The 17,250-nt window shown below is 44.7% G+C and overlaps 1 protein-coding gene across 1 annotated transcript in view; it reads right to left on the reverse strand.

Moving 5' to 3' along the window:
- The window catches only part of MYO15A (myosin XVA), a 175,999-nt gene that overhangs the window by 18,640 nt on the left and 140,109 nt on the right, over window positions 1-17,250 (reverse strand). The window contains exons 55-60 of the mRNA XM_068246380.1: window positions 16,978-17,108; window positions 13,593-13,687; window positions 4,628-4,705; window positions 2,763-2,859; window positions 259-419; window positions 25-158 (exon numbers count right to left, since the gene is read on the reverse strand). Coding sequence (XP_068102481.1) covers window positions 25-158; window positions 259-419; window positions 2,763-2,859; window positions 4,628-4,705; window positions 13,593-13,687; window positions 16,978-17,108 — 696 coding nt within the window. The remainder of the gene's footprint in view (window positions 1-24; window positions 159-258; window positions 420-2,762; window positions 2,860-4,627; window positions 4,706-13,592; window positions 13,688-16,977; window positions 17,109-17,250) is intronic.

Consider the following 17,250-nt stretch of genomic DNA (forward strand, 5'->3'; position numbering starts at 1 on the left):
CAGGTCAGGAAGTGGTGTACGTACGCGGTGGGCAGGTATACGCTGTCTTTGGCTCGATGCTGCAGGGAGGCCAGCCTTGATATTTGCTGAAACTGTTGTTCGGTTGGCTTAGAGTGCGAAAATACGTTAAATAATCCTTTCAGGTAATCCGGCAAGACCTAAGGAGTAAAGTAAAGTTATGGTAAGCCCCCATCTTATCTCAGTATCACGGCTTTGTTAGATGAGGCCGTTGGTATGGTCCACGGTCCTCTGCCATACCTGGTTATAGTGCATAGTAACGTACAACTCATTGTCAAACTTCAGCGTCTGCGCCCAGATAATCCGCCGGAACCAGAACATGTAGTTACTGTCCGTCTGCTCCATCTCCGCTGACACGTCCAGAATATACTCCTTCCTGTTCAGGGGACGCACGTTCTGACCTGCAGGGGGGAAGGAGCACAGGGTAACATCAGACAGCATTACGGCATGCGGTAACGCAGAAAACAGATGATTTTACTGAACATGAAATGTCAATTCACTACGGCTGTTCCACCACTGAAATTACCGACTAGTGAGGTAAAGTACCGACTTGTGAGGTAAATACCTCAATAAATTTCAATTCACAAAGATTAGAGCATGCGGTAACACAAGTGAGATGTGAGTGTTTGATATTGTTGACCACACCTTATACCTAGAGATGAAAGTATCTGTAGGAATAACGGGCCTCGCTCTCCCCTGAATATCTTCCTATTTTTCTAGAAGGTCCTTTACGGTCCTCTAACTCAGATCAGATCTCATCTCCCCATCTTTTATCTGTGGGGGTTCCTCAAGGCTCTGTCCTTGGCCCTCTCCTATTTTCTAATAATTGACTACAAATTAACCAGAGGATCCAGTTCAAACTCTTAACTCTACCGCTCTCCACAATCTCTCTCCCCTGTACATTTCCTTACTAGTTTCCAGATACCACCGCAATCTCAGATCTGCACATGACCTGTTATTGTCCTCCTCTAGAATCTCCTTTGCGCATCCTCTGGAATCCTCTGCCACAGCTCATCTGTCACTCCCCAACCTTTGATTTCTTTAAACGTGCCCTCAAGACTCACTTTTTCCATCAAGCATGCGCTCTACCTTAGGCTTTTCCCCTTTTGACCTCTGGCCAAGTTGCACTCCTACTAAATAGCCTAATGCTGGGTACACACGATGCAATTTAATGCCCTATTGATGGGAATCGAGCAATTATTTCCGGCTTGTCCGATCGATAAAGTGATCGATTTTGTGCACTTATAATTGGAAAAATCGATCGCTTTATCGATTGGGTGCACTTTGGACATGTACACACGATGCATCTTCCGGTCCAATCAGGCGTCGATCGGGCAGGTAATTGCATCGTGTGTACCCAGCATAAAGCACACTGCCTCTAGGTATGAATATTTTATACTACCCCTCCTCTTGTTTCCTCCCCATTCCTTTAGATTGTAAGCTCACAAGGGCAGGGCTCTCTCACCTTTTGTGTCTTGGATTTTGTTACACATTTATTCATATTAATTTTCTCACTGTAAATACCAATTCTGTATTTTGTACAATTCCTGTATTTCATATATTGGTGTATACCATTGTCTGTATTATTTTGTACTGCATGTTTGTTTCTTACTTTATACAGCACCACAGAATATGTTGGCGCTTTATAAATCAATAATAATAATATCTCCAGTCTGGAGCTGTCTGTAACAAACAGCCATTTGGAAGGAGAAAACACAGCGGAGAAAAGGGGGGAACTAATTACACATTACTGGTTGAACTCAATGGACGTGTGTCTTTTTTCAACCCAAATAACTATGTAATAAATAATTAATTAATTACAAATAAGAAAGCTAATTATAAAAACATATTTCCCCAATTTCACTATATTATTATGTAGTAATTGAAAATTGGTTAATAAGATGTTAATGTTCTGAGCTCATGCAAATTTTATGTAAATTTTACGCAGCCTGGACTTGCTCTTTACTTGTCAGTATAATAAATGCTGTCTGTATCACATCTTTTATTCATTTCCCTTGCGTTGCAATAATCCAGCAAATACCGCATGAAATACCGCATGATTCCTTAAAATACCAATAGATAACGCATGTGAAATAGATAACGCATGAGCTAAAAATCTTAGTGAATTGTCATGTGTGGCAATCTTAATGTATTCGGAAAAAAAGTCTAAAAACATGGATCCCACATTTTTTATGGGTGAATGTGTGAAAAGTGAAAGTGGAAAGTGAAAAGTGGACGCCAACGATACAATTTGCCAAACGATTGTTTATGAACGATTCTTCGCATGAATGGAAATGATCTTTTGGGACCACTAATGGACAAAAATCTCCTAACCAATCTAATCAGATTAATGAAATCGACCCGATCTTCAGATCAATCCTTTCAATCTGATTGGATTGGCTAGGAGATTTTTGTTCATTAGTGGTCCCAAACCATTATTTCCAATCGTTCATGCGAAGAATCGTTCATAAACAATTGGCAAATTGTACATTTATGGTGGCCACTAATGATGCAATCTTTTCATCCAATCTTACCATTTCTATGAAATATAAGGGACTGCCTAATAAATATCCATTCAATATATTCACTTCATTCTACTACATAAATTTGTTAAAATTGGATGAAGAAGATTGGATCATGAGTGGCCACCTTTAGTGAAATAAAGCTAATGATGTGTAATAGGTGATTGTAATACTCCCAGATCTCAGGATATTCAGTGCGAGATTTTCCGTTTCCGTTCTTACCGCGATTAGTGACAGCGAAGATGGCGTATTCGTGGTATGCCTCGTCCCTCTGCACTCCCATCTCCGTACAGATTTCTTCTATGACGTCAAAGGCCACCTAAACCAAGAGGAATGTTCAGAATTTAGCCTTCTGATCTTATAATGTCGGTTAAGTCTAGTCAAACAGGTTTAATATTTATCCTACATACAAATCTTCATTTACACACACCCTATCATTAAAATAAAAGACAGATAAATATAGAAAAAAAACCTAAATAATGTGTAAAAGTGTCCTTTCCCTTGGTGTTTACAGCACTAGAAGCATACAAAGGGGGCGTGTCTGAGACTACAACTGAGGTTATCAGACTGAAACAAAGACTGGTCTCCAGGCTGACAGCAATATTAGTGACACACAATACCACAAATGACCTGAGAATTCAGTAATGCTGGGAATACACTATGATATTTTTTAGCAGATTTAATGCCCGATCGATTTTCTGATCGTTATTCCGATTGATTTCAATTCACTTCTATGAGAAATCAGATCGGACATGTCGGAAATGATCTATCGAAACCTAGTGCTATTCTTATTTGAACCATATTTATGCTTAAACCTCACTGACCACCGCTCCAAAATATCTGCGCAAAATTTGTTACCAAAAATCTCAGCCGTTATCCCCTGCAACTGATTACAAAATGTATCGGGCGCTTGTGGTACCCAAATTACCCACCAGGTGGTTCAATGGAGAAAGATTCCGGGGTTTACGAAAAGACACTGACAGGGTGGAAAAAACAGTGCAGGAATGGCGGAGTAGGTATTAAGTAATAACGTTTTCACATACGTTTTGGTACTATTTTAATTTCAGAGTTCTGAAAAGTTATTCGGAGTATAAAAAATGATCTCCTGGGAGAAAATTTAGGAGAAAAAGGAGTAGCATATGGTCCTTGGTGTTGTTTGGAGAGATGGTAAGGAACCAGGATGTGGGCATGAGGGGAGGGGCTATGTTAGGTTTAGGCACGAGTATGGAATGTACCATGGGCTGGGGGTGTGTGGTTTATGCAACGTTTTGGGATACAGTATTTAGCACTGGGGTGGGTGGAGTTTGCTAGAGTTTGGAGGGGTTATGTTAGGTGCAGAGATGGGGGGGGGGGGGGTAATATAGTGTTTAGCACTGGGATGGGTGGAGTTTGCTGGATTTCGGAGGGGTAGTAACAGACAACAGGTGGAAGGGGTGGGGCGACAGCTTGTTTTAGTAGGGAACAGTATTTTGTAAGGGGAATTAATTGTAGGTTTAAAGAGAAAGTCCAACCTAGAATTGAACTTTATCCCAATCAGTAGCTGATACCCCCTTCTACATGAGAAATATAATGCTTTTCACAAACAGACCATCAGGGGGCGCTGTATGATTAATATTTTGGTGAAACCCCTCCCACAAGAAGCTCTGGGACCGCGGTACTCTGGGCAAACTGCCACACTGTAACAATGTTCACAGACAGGAAATAGCTGTTTACAGCTGTCTGTAACAGCCAAAACAGCTAGGAGCAGCTACATAACCTGCCCACAGTAAAAATGTCACCATGTGATAAATTTCAGGATGTAAATCAGGGAGAGGAAAGATTTTACAATGAGCAAACACTGACTAAATCATTTATACATAATTATGGTAAAAATGAAGCACTTTTTTTACTACATTATTTTCACTGGAGTTCCTCTTTAAGGGGAGGAGAGAGATATTCAGGGAAATATACTGATGACTTTTAAAGCACCAGAAATACAAATGCATTGTTCATTCAGTGTCTTCTGCAATGACAATCTTATCTGCGTATTTCCTTCCCCATTACCCTCTGGGAACACTGACAGTATTATGTGACGTCACAGAACTCACCGAACACGTTTTGATCTTCAGATGTCGCTCGATTCCTCCAGGCAGAAGGAACAATTGTCTCTTAGAGCTTCTCCCAGCCTGCAAGAGATAAATTACACAACACTGGAGTTTAAAGACACTGACAGGTCAGCAGCTACCGAAATACGCATCTGACAAAATATTACTGCAAACATTAGCAAAATTGTATCCACTTTTAAAGGGAACCTGAACCGAGTAACATGATTCAAAATAAACACATGCTGTACCTGCAAATGAATATTACATACTTATCTCAACGTCAGTTCCTCTCAAAAGCTCACCATTTTCTTCTTCCAGATCTGACAAGATTTTCTCAGAACTGAAATATATCAGTTGCTGTCAGTTATATATCAGTTGCTGTCAGTTATAACTGAAAGGACAACTGATAAGCAAGGTGAGCAGATGAGACTTAAAGGACCACAAGAGCAGAAATTATAAAAAAAACAACCCAAAAAACATGTAAACATGTACAACTAAGAAATACGTTTATTTTGTAAAATGAGCCATAAATGACATTTCTCCTGTGTTGCTGTCACTTACAGCAGGTAGTAGAAATCTGACAGAACTGAAGGTTTTTGACTAGCCCATCTCCTCATGGGGGATTCTCAGGAGTTTCTTTATTTTCAAAAGCACTTTGCAAAAGTGGTAATTTAACCCCTTCCCTGCTGCCTAAAGCCAAAAAGGTGTCAAGTCCTGGCGGCTAGCAGACTGAAAAGTAGTGGCCATTTCTTTTCGTTGTACAGTGCTGTGATCTACGGCAGCGCTGTACTGGGGACAGCCCTGTCACTTGGCTGTCCCCTGGATGGGCTCATCATGCGATCCCCTCTCATAGGCTCATGCCTATGAGAGGTGATCGCCCTGACTGATTCTCGGGGGGAGGGAATTTAAAAAAAAAAAAAAAACATTTTTTATTTTAAAAAGACAATAAAATTAATTTTAAAAAAATAATGCCTGCAGCAGCGATCAGAGGCCACCAACAGAAAGCTCTGTTGGTGGGCAGCAAAGGAGCCAAGATTCATTTCTGTGCACAGTTGTATGGCTCTGGTACCGGGTCCTGTCACTTCCATCAGTCGGAGCCAGTCTAGCAGGAGAAGTGCGCTCTCTACGTATCTAGATATGCAAACAGCGCACTTCTCGTACGTCAGACTGGCCCGACTGACAGAAGCGTGGGGACCTGGTACCGGAGCTGCGGGCAGTGGAGGATGGCGGCGTGGGAGCAATCCGTGCGTATGGGGCTGGAGGAGGCCCCAGGTATGTATAAAACATTTTATGTATATCAGCTCTGGTACACTTCAAGTGGTTAAGCTCCTTCTCATAGGCTACCATTGATTCAATTGACCTCTGTGGACATCCACTTTGTCCGACTGATCTGGAAAAGTTGTGCGTTACACTCATCACCATACCGCCCAACTTTTTGAGATGAGAAAGAGGGACAATTAAGACACACCCCAGCCACACCCCTGATCACGCCCCCATCACTCCCTTAGTCACACATACCATAAAGATTTCATAAGAAAAATATGCTGTTTTATAATTCAGACCACACTGGTCCTTTCTATCCTGGTTCATTTTCCTTCATATTAACATTTTAAAATGAGTAATATATTAATTTAAAGGATGGGAATAAAGTTTAGAGTCAAACACATTTTTTAGTATAGAAATATATATATTTACATAGAAAGAGGGACAAAGTCCTGAAAGAGGGACAAATGAGGAGGAAAGAGGGACAGAGGGACAGGCAGAGCTGGGACAAGGTCCTCCAGCACCCAAGGCTGAGACACCAAAGTGCGCCCCTCCATCCCTGCCACCCCAGCTGTCGCACACTGATTGGCGCCACAGGGCCCACAACCTCCCCAACACCTTAATATCTAGTTATCTGGCTTGCAGTCACTGCTATGTATCCCCTTTTCTTATTTCTTTCTGCTTCAAACACAATTAGGAATGACAGCTGAATGAATTGTGCGCCCCCTCCGACACTGCGCCCTGAGGCTGGAGCCTCTCCAGCCTATGCCTCGGCCCGGCCCTGGGGACAGGGCTCCCAAAGAGGGACTGTCCCTCCAAAAGAGGGATAGTTGGGAGCTATGCTCATCGCGTAGGATCCATACTGTTTTGTTCCGCTAAACGGAATTTTTTCATGCCAATATGAACACGCCCTAACATGGTACAACACTGTACTGCTATGTTTCATAATCAGTAAACACAATGCTAAAATATCCCTGGACCTTTATTGCCACCTGATGGCTGAATGTGGATATTACATGTCAATAACATCCAGCACTCAGTTAAAGCCATTTAAAGAGACACTGCAGCGAAAAAAAAATGATGACATTATGATTTGTATGTGTAGTACAGCTAAGAAATAAAACATTAAGATCAGATACATCAGTCTAATTGTTTCCAGTACAGGAAGAGTTAAGAAACTCCAGTTGTTATCTCTATACAAACAAGCCATTAAGCTCTACGACTTTCAAAGTCCTGGAGAGGGCTGTCTTCCGACTTTTATTATCTCAACTGTTCCTGGACTATTTACTTTTCCTCTGCTAGAGGAGAGGTCATTACTTCACAGACTGCTCTGAAAGACTCATTTTGAATGCTGAGTGTTGTGTAATCTGCACATATTAGAGAATGATGCAATGTTAGAAAAAACACTATATACCTGAAAATAAAAGTATGACAATATTTTCTTTGCTGCTAATCTTCTAGTAATTATTCATAGTACACAACCAATTCACTATCTCATATTTTTTTTTTCGCTTCAGTGTCTCTTTAATAAAGTAATTATTCATTTTATTATTATTTAGTATTTATATAGTGCTGACATCTTCTGCAGCGCAGTACAGAGTACATTGTCTTGTATAGTCTCAGAGGAGCTCACAATTTAATCCCTTCCACAGTCATATGTCCATTGTCTATGCCTAGGGCCAATTTAGGGGGAAGCCAATTAACTTCTCTGTATGTTTTTAAAATGTGGGAGGAAACTGGAGTGCCCGGAGGAAACCCACGCAGACACAGGGAGTACATGCAAACTCCTTGCCAGATTGCGATTAGGAGTAGTAGGGAAACTGCTCATCTTCGGATCAGGACAGTGCTGGGACCAGGACAGCCAGTCCAACAAGCAATAGGCAAACAGAGAGAAGGTCTGCACCATGTCCAAAACAAGAAGCAAAGTTTATATTGTGGACGTATCCATAAAATCACTGACAATCACGACAAGCTGACATGTTTCGGACCTATATGGTCCTTAAAGGATAACTGAACTGAGAGGGATATGGAGGCTGCCATATTTATTTACTACTAGCCGATGGCCTGGCATTGCCCAGGTATGTATTTGGCTGGTGTTGTCTCCTCCCACTTTTTCTAACCCTAACACACAATTCCTCAACTACTCAATGATCAAGTTTGTGAGCTTAGCGGTCTTTGGCATCAATAATTTGCATTGAAATGAAACAAATCTGATTGGCTGTTTGTGGCTCCACCCCTTTTCTGAATTTGAACCCCAGTCACCCAATAACCAACTGTACCAGGTTTGAGGCTTGTGCCATTAACAGTGCTAGAATGAGAGCAATTAAATATTCCCCTTGAAAATCAACAGGTGAATTTTGATTGGCTTTTGTAGGCTCCACCCACTTTTCTGAATATTAATCCCAGTCACCCAGTGACCAACTGTGCAAAGTGTGAGAACCCTGCCATTAACAGTGTAAGAATAGCTGCTGTTTACATTTTCCCAGTGAAATTTGTATTTGTCTCCGCCCACTTTTTGGTTATGGGGATACAAAGTATCCTATATGTTATTCCAGGTAGTGTACTATGTGTGTGCCAAATTTCATTTATATCCTTTCAACCATTGTTGTGTGATTGAGTAACAAACTTTCGCATTTATACCCAAACTTTCGCATTTATAATATTAGTAAGATTAAACAATACCAGTTACCTGGCAGCCCTGCTGATTTATTTGGCTGCAGTCATGGGCATCCGCACATTGGGCAAAATGGGGCATGCGCCCCCCCCTCCTGGCCAGCTGCTGCCCCCCCCCCCGAACCCGCAGGAGGAGGAAGCAACACAAAAGGAGGGGCAGCGGGGACAATGGCTGGGAAGGGGGCCAGACCCCCCACCTCCCTCACCTGGGCCTCCTCCTTCTGGCGCTTCTCCCCTCCAAATTAGCAGCGGGCATCAGCGGACGGAGAGGAATTACTCACCTTTTTGCTGCGTTCCAGGCGATGGTATGCAGCGCCATCATCACGTGACACTGGTCACTGCCTTCTCCACTGCTCTGTGCTTCCTGATTAGCGGAAGCACAGTGAGCGGCAGAGAAGTCGGAGACCAGTGTCACGTGACGATGATGCTGCGCGCCATCGTCTGGAATGCAGGAAGAAGGTGGGCAGTTCCTCTCCGCCCGCTGATGCTCAATTCTGTTTGCCGCTGCTAATTTGGAGGGGGGATGCGCTAGAAGGAGGGGACCCAGGTGAGGGAGGTGGGGGGTCTGGGCCCCCTCCCTGCCGCTGGCCCTCCTTCCAAGCTTCCCCCATACTGGGGGCAACTATGTTATACTGGGGGCAACTATACTAATACGGGGCAACTACACTACCTGCACTGGGGGCAACTATACTAGCTATACTGGGGGTGACTATACTACCTACACTGGGGGCAACTATACTAGCTATACTGGGGGTGACTATACTACCTACACTGGGGGCAACTATACTAGCTATACTGGGGGTGACTATACTACCTACACTGGGGGCAACTATACTAGCTATACTGGGGGTGACTATACTACCTACACTGGGGGCAACTATACTAATACTGGGGCAACTACACTACCTACACTGGGGGCAACTATACTAGATATACTGGGGGCAACTATACTCTCTCTGCCTTTCTAATGTCCCTTTCTGCTGTCACTTTCTCTCTCTGCCTTTCTGCTGTCTCTTTCTTTCTGCTGTCTCTTTCTTTCTGCCTTTCTGCTGTCTCTCTTTCTCTGCCTCTCAACTCTCTCTCTCTCTCTGCTGTCTCTCTCTCTCTCTCTGCCTTTCTGCTCTCTCTCTCTCTCCATTTTTTGGCGCGCCGCATGACCCGACCCCCCATTTTTGCCCCCCCCGCCCATGGCTGTAGTAGTGTCTGAATAACACCAGAAACAAGCATGCATGGAGTTGAGCCGAAATTTTCGTAATTTCGCATTACTATAATTACGCATGCGAAATTTGCGATTACGATGCGAAATTACGGTAGCGTAATTGCCATTAAAATCGTAATTGAAAATACCGTAAGCGTAATTTTCAACGCGTAATTTCGCGTTTCGTTCATGCCGTAATTTCGCATTAAACGCTACCGTAATTTCGCGTTAAACCGTAACGCTCCGTATACTATAAAAAAGCCGCCGACTTTAAGGGTTAATAGCAAAGCCCCCTTAAATGCTAAGAGCCTCAAATTTGGAGAATATATTAAGGAGATCAGGAGGAATAAGAGGAAATTTTTTTTTTCAAAAAGACCTTATAGTTTTTGAGAAAATCGATGTTAAAGTTTCAAAGTAAAAATGTATACATTTAAAAACCCGCCGACTTTAACGGTTAATAGCAAAGCCTGCTTAAAGTTTAGGAACACCAAATTCCTAGGGTATATTAAGGGGATCAGTGGGAATAAGAGGAAAAAAATTTTTTCAAAAAGACCTTATAGTTTTTGAGAAAATCGATTTTTAAGTTTCAAGGGCAAAAATGTCTTTTAAATGTGGAAAATGTCAGTTTTTTTTGCACAGGTAACAATAGTGTATTATTTTCATAGATTCTTCCAAGTGGGAAGAGTTTTACTTACTTCGTTCTGAGTGTGGGAAATATAAAAAAAAACCGACGTGGGGTCCCCCCTCCCAGACCTCTTTAACCCCTTGTCCCCCATGCAGGCTGGGATAGCCAAAATGCGGAACACCGGCCGCGTGGGGCTCCGCACCCTGACTATACCAGCCCGCATGGTCCATGGATTGGGGGGTCTCGGAAGGGGAGGGGCAGCCAAGCTTTCCCCTCCCCCTCCGAGCCCTTGTCCAATCCAAGGACAAGGGGCTCTTCTCCACCTCCGATGGGCGGTGGAGGTGGAGGCCGCGATTTCCTGGGGGGGGGGGGGGGGGGTTCATGGTGGAATCTGGGAGTCCCCTTTAAAAAGGGGTCCCCCAGATGCCCACCCCCCCTCCCAGGAGAAATGAGTATAGAGGTACTTGTACCCCTTACCCATTTCCTTTAAGAGTTAAAAGTAAATAAACACACAAACACTTAGAAAAAGTATTTTAATTGAACAAAAAACATAACCACGAAAAAAGTCCTTTAATATTCTTAATTAACCAATAATACTTACCTGTCCCTTTAAATAAATGATCCCACGCAATATCCTCGGAAATGTTCTATCAGTTACAATGTAACAAAGTTATTACAATGTAACAACTTTGTTACATTGTAACTACGCCGCACCCGACGTCACTCGCCGCTCAGCCGCCGCACGGACCCGACAGCTCTGAGCTATATAGCTCAGAGCTCTCTAAGCATCTTTGTATTTGGGCTCCAAGGAGCCCCATTGGTCCTTAGCAGACCAATGGGGTTCCTTCTGATTTGAAGGAACCCCATTGGTCTGCTAAGGACCAATGGGGCTCCTTGGAGCCCAAATACAAAGATGCTTAGAGAGCTCTGAGCTATATAGCTCAGAGCTCTGTCGGGTCCGGACTCCGTGCAGGACGCTAAGTCCCCGCCGGCTCCGCTGCCCTCCCCGCCTCCTCCACATGTCACCCACATGTCACCCACATGTGGGTGACATGTGGGTGACAGATGTGGGCGGGGTGGACAGCGGGAGCTGCGGGGACTTAGCGTCCTGCACGGACGCGTAATTGCTGCGGCGGCTGAGCGGCGAGTGACGTCGGGTGCGGCGTAGTTACAATGTAACAAAGTTGTTACATTGTAATAACTTTGTTACATTGTAACTGATAGAACATTTCCGAGGATATTGCGTGGGATCATTTATTTAAAGGGACAGGTAAGTATTATTGGTTAATTAAGAATATTAAAGGACTTTTTTCGTGGTTATGTTTTTTGTTCAATTAAAATACTTTTTCTAAGTGTTTGTGTGTTTATTTACTTTTAACTCTTAAAGGAAATGGGTAAGGGGTACAAGTACCTCTATACTCATTTCTCCTGGGAGGGGGGGTGGGCATCTGGGGGACCCCTTTTTAAAGGGGACTCCCAGATTCCACCATGAACCCCCCCCCCCCCCCAGGAAATCGCGGCCTCCACCTCCACCGCCCATCGGAGGTGGAGAAGAGCCCCTTGTCCTTGTATTGGACAAGGGCTCGGAGGGGGAGGGAAAAGCTTGGCTGCCCCTCCCCTTCCGAGACCCCCCAATCCATGGACCATGCGGGCTGGTATAGTCAGGGTGCGGAGCCCCACGCGGCCGGTGCTCCGCATTCTGGCTATCCCAGCCTGCATGGGGGACAAGGGGTTAAAGAGGTCTGGGAGGGGGGACCCCACGTCGTTTTTTTTTTATATTTCCCACACTCAGAACGAAGTAAGTAAAACTCTTCCCACTTAGGGGAATCTATGAAAATAATACACTATTGTTACCTGTGCCAAAAAAACTGACATTTTCCGCATTTAAAAGACATTTTTGCCCTTGAAACGTAAATATCGATTTTCTCAAAAACTATAAGGTCTTTTTGAAAAAAAAAATTTTCCTCTTATTCCCACTGATTCCCTTAATATACCCTAGGAATTTGGTGTTCCTAAACTTTAAGCAGGCTTTGCTATTAACCGTTAAAGTCGGCGGGTTTTTAAATGTATACATTTTTACTTTGAAACTTTAACATCGATTTTCTCAAAAACTATAAGGTCTTTTTGAAAAAAACATTTTTCCTCTTATTCCTCCTGATCTCCTTAAAATATTCTCCAAATTTGAGGCTCTTAACGTTTAAGGGGGCTTTGCTATTAACCCTTAAAGTCGGCGGCTACCTAACATTGATCCATGCGTCAATTTTTCCGCTTGGGAGCATGGCCATACGCATTAATTTCGTAATACTTAATGTAATGCGAAAATTACGCGAAAAATTACGGTTACGCGAAATTTCGCGAAATCCTTCTTCATTACGATTATGTACTTACGGCCATAATCGTAATTACACTAATTACGCGAAATTTCGCGAAATCGTAATTACGTCATTACGCTCATCTCTAAGCATGCAGCTAATCTTGTCAGATCTGACAATAATCTCAGCTATACCTGATCTGCTGCATGCAGAGGCAGAGGATCAGCAGGGCTGTCAGGCGACTGGTATTGCTTAAAAGGAAATAAATATGGCAGCTTCCATATCACTCTCACTGCAGTTGTCCTCTAATCATAGCTTAAAGCTATTACGTCCACAATAAAGATTTTGCTACTAGTTTTGGACATCATGCAGACATTTCTCTCTGCCTATTGCTTACAGATGGTGCCCTGGCTGGGAGTAGAACCGGGGACCCAGCGCAGCAAGGCGAGACTGCTAACCGCTACACCACCATGCTTCTAGTCACGCAGGCATGGGCAAACTTGGCCCTCCAGCTGTTAAGGAACTACAAATCCCACAATCCATTTGCCTTTATGAGTCATGACTGTGGCTATCAGACTCCTGCAATGCATTGTGGGACTTGTTCCTTAACAGCTGGAGGGCCAAGTTTGACCATGCCTGCTCTAGTGTTTCTTATTCTGCTGTAATTTATCCTATGAACATGTACCAGTATTTTTGAAGTGTCACACCACCCATCAGCTATGTCTGTATTTGTACTGCTGGTTGTCCTGATTGTGCAGAGGGTCTGAACCTCTCTTGTATCTCTGCTCCCCACGGTTTGTTTTGCACTATGTACAGCCCTACGGGACATGTTGGCGCTATATAAAATAACAGTAAAGCTCCCCATTGCTCAGGTGTAGTTTAGCAGGAGTCACTTACCACCATAGCTTTCAGCTCCATGGCACTGGGGTATTCAGTCCGGCCTCCGTATAACAGGGTCTTCCGCAGGTTCTGTTCGCAGGCTTTCGCTATTCCTAAAGCAAGGATGACACAGAGAGGCTCATCTGACAATGTATAGGGGGGCCTCACAACAGAACACTCACAAGCAGATGCTTAATGCTTATCCTACATGTATGACTATATCTACTGCAGCCTATACCGTATAACTACAGAGGCGTGCCGGCTCAACTGACATGTGGCTGCTGGCTCGACCATTGTCCTGAGGAAGAGGATTACATGCCACGAAACGCATTGCCTTTTGTGCTTATTGAATACAACTGTTGAATACATTATAGTGTCTTCTTTGAAGGTATGCCAACACTTTCTTCCCTTTTTGAACTGGTTTTAATTATTTCATATACTTTGGGCGCCTCCTACCCAGGGCCGGCCCGCTCATGAGGCGGGGTGAAACACTTGCCTTAGGCGGCATTTCTGGGGGGGCGGCACCCGCCTGTCTATGGGTGCGGGGGGCCGCCCACCGAGCTGGAAGGGTAGCGGGCAGAAAGGGGGTATTGGGCCTAGCGGTGGGGAGGGGGGTCGGACCCCCCCTCCCTCGCCTGGGTCCCCCGATCTGCACTCCCCTCCAGCTTTAAAAATTGAAATACCAGCTCTATGATTAAGAGGCAACGGGCGGGGATCACTCACCTTTTCCGCGTTCCAGCGTGCGCTCCACTGACGTCACTTCCTGCAACTGTATTGTAAGTGGACGGCGGCCCCCCAGAGGGGTTCCCTGCGATTTTTTCTAATTTTGCCTCAGGCGGCAAAAAGTCTAGGGCCGGCCCTGCTCCTACCCAGTCTCATATCTAGTTACTTCTTGCTGGGAGTTTCTTTTTATATTTATACGTTTTTAAACATATGTTTTTTTGGGAGACCAACCACCAAACAAGGGCGAGTGTGGACGTTACTCCCCCACATACACGACTGGCAGTTGCTTGTCTGAGCAATCTGGGTTTGTAAGTATTAACTAACTTCCTCTATGCTTGTTGGTACAGCCATGAAAGAGAACCTGTAACAAAAAAAGGTTCCCCTGTACTCACTTTGGGAGGAGGAAGTCTCATGGTCCCAATGAGGCTTCCCCCACTCCTGTATCTGCAGGCAGTCCAGCACTGGCTCCCCCGAAGAGTCCCGGAATCCTCCCTCGACAAGCCTGACAAGCGCTGATTTATTTACCTTTCCAGGCTCCAGCGGGGGCGCTGTTGCAGCTTTCAGCACAGAGATAGGCAGAAATAGCCGATCTCCATCGTGTCCGCTCTACTGCGCAGGCGCAGGGGCCTTGCGCCTGTGCAGTAGAGCGGCCCGACGGAGATTGGCTATTTTCGTCTATCCGTGGGAAGAGCGGATACTGCGCCTGCGCTGGAGCCTGAGAGGTAAATATTTACATCGCCGCCGCTCTGGGAGGATTTTCGCTGCCGCCATGGGACACAGGAGGACGGGGGAAGCCTCAATAGGATCCGGAGGCTTCCCCCACCCGAGGTGAGTACTGTCACGGAACAGCCGTGAGAACCGCAGGTGAATCTAGAGAATTCACAGTCGATTTCCTGATCGCTCCCTGTCGGATCTGTGCAGTCGTGCAAGCGATCAGAAAACGACACTGTGTTTTTTTTAATCCAGAGATCTGTTCCCCTGTGAGCAAAGCATTCCCCTCACCCCTCAAGAATGTCGCACCTGGCCAGATTCCCTGCAGGGACCAGCTCCTTTTCCCCCACAGCCAGATGGCCCCATGAAAAGAACCAGGAAACTGGCTCTCCAGGGGGCCATGACAAAGCAGCCGGAGCGGATCCGACTAGGCAGATATGAAAACCTGTGGGATAGGGTTTCTTACCTATTAAATGGAGACAGCTATAAAATTCATATAGTCTTATTCGTTAAAGTCTGCCCCACGTGCTGATATGAAATTCATCGCCATAGCCCATCCGGTTATTGCAGATGAATCTTCTCAGGAACCTGACCCGCTGCCCTAGCCATGTCTGATGTCATATTAATCGGTATTTTCCGACAAGTATGAATCTGCTGTCCCCCTAAATATGACATGTATCGTTCATGAGTTACGGCATTTTATAAGTTTAGCCCTAAAATCTCTCAGAGGGAATGAACTGTCATTGGGTGGTAACTCAGAGGGGGCCGGCATTGCCACACCCCAAACCAGCTTCATCAAAAGCACATGGCCGGCAGGCGGGCCATCAGTCCTCCACATTCCATCTGTATGAGAGCTGTCTGGTGCTAGCCAGAGGACACATGGCTAGCGGCCATCTTGATCGTCCATCTTGTCTGAACTGAAACAAAGGACATTTTCCATTTTGCTTGGATTTTAAATTGAGCTGAAACAAAGGACTTTACCAAGGAACTTTGATTCTTCCCACTAAAGGACATCTTTCCAGAAACTAAGTATTTTTTCTCCCTTTCTTTATTTTCCTACTGTGTTATCTCATGTCTCAATAATTGTTGATTTTAATAATTTTCTGTATATATTAATTATTTATATTGCCGTGAATAAAATACTTTATTAAAGTAATTCACTGTTCCGCTACCCTGCTTTTCAGCCATACACAGAAACTGATCCCAGGTCTCTACTACTATTGTTGATAGCTAGACAGAATAGAGTGTGTTTAACCGTTTTTTTCATTCGCAGGATCAGTCAGTCAGTCAGTCGGGTCCACTGGCCCATACCAGTGGTGGTGGCAGTTATACCCTGAAATCGTGTGTAAGTTGTAATTACCGTACCTCACAGGCTCCCTTCTGGTCTGTCTGCGGCCAATTCCCAACGGTTCCTACGCATTGACTGCGACCAGAGTTCGCACGATCCGTGCGCTGGCACCGTTTGGAAGGCATTTCGCGTTCCGACCACTAGGGCTCCTGTGACAAGTACCCCCCAGGGGAGGTCTTTCTCAGTACAGGTTTTCTTTAAAGAAACTCCAATACTACACTGTACCGTGCTCCTGGTGCCCCTGTGTTTCTTATAGCATAGGGCCTCCTGGGCCAGATTTAGCAGTTTTCTCAATTTCAAGAGCTGCTGTTTTATATTGTAACCTTTAAATGTATGAAACTAATTATTTGACCTGAGGAAGTGGGCAGGGACCTACGAAACGCGTTGTCTTTTTAAGGTGTTCAATAAAAGGAACTATTCCTCCTATTCTCCTACCCTCAGATGATTTTTAAACAAATAAATGCCATTTATGGGGGCACCTCCTCCAGCCACAGATTATTTTCAGGAACCTCTGAACTACATGGGTCTCCTACACCTCCCAGGATACACACAGGCTGCCCACGTCACGTGACACCCGTTACCCCACATGACCCCACAGTTATGGCACGTGGCGGCGGATACCTTGGAAGTGGAGGCCGGGGCTGCGGCAAGTGTCTTGCAGGAACTTGAAGAGGTATGGCTTCAGGACCTCGGAACACCTGTGATATGCGCTGAGGATATACAGCAGCCTCCAGCCCCGCTGACAGCTGTCCCTGCAAAGGCAAGGGAGGTCTCCATGTCAGCAAAACAGCTTCACAGGAAGATACAAATAACATAATACAAGATATTATCTTATACTGAAGAGCGTATGTGCATGCAGAAAACCGAAATGTTACATAAACTAAGCAAAGTCCT

The sequence above is a fragment of the Hyperolius riggenbachi genome, chromosome 7 (assembly GCF_040937935.1).
Source record: "Hyperolius riggenbachi isolate aHypRig1 chromosome 7, aHypRig1.pri, whole genome shotgun sequence".
Classification (NCBI taxonomy): domain Eukaryota; kingdom Metazoa; phylum Chordata; class Amphibia; order Anura; family Hyperoliidae; genus Hyperolius; species Hyperolius riggenbachi.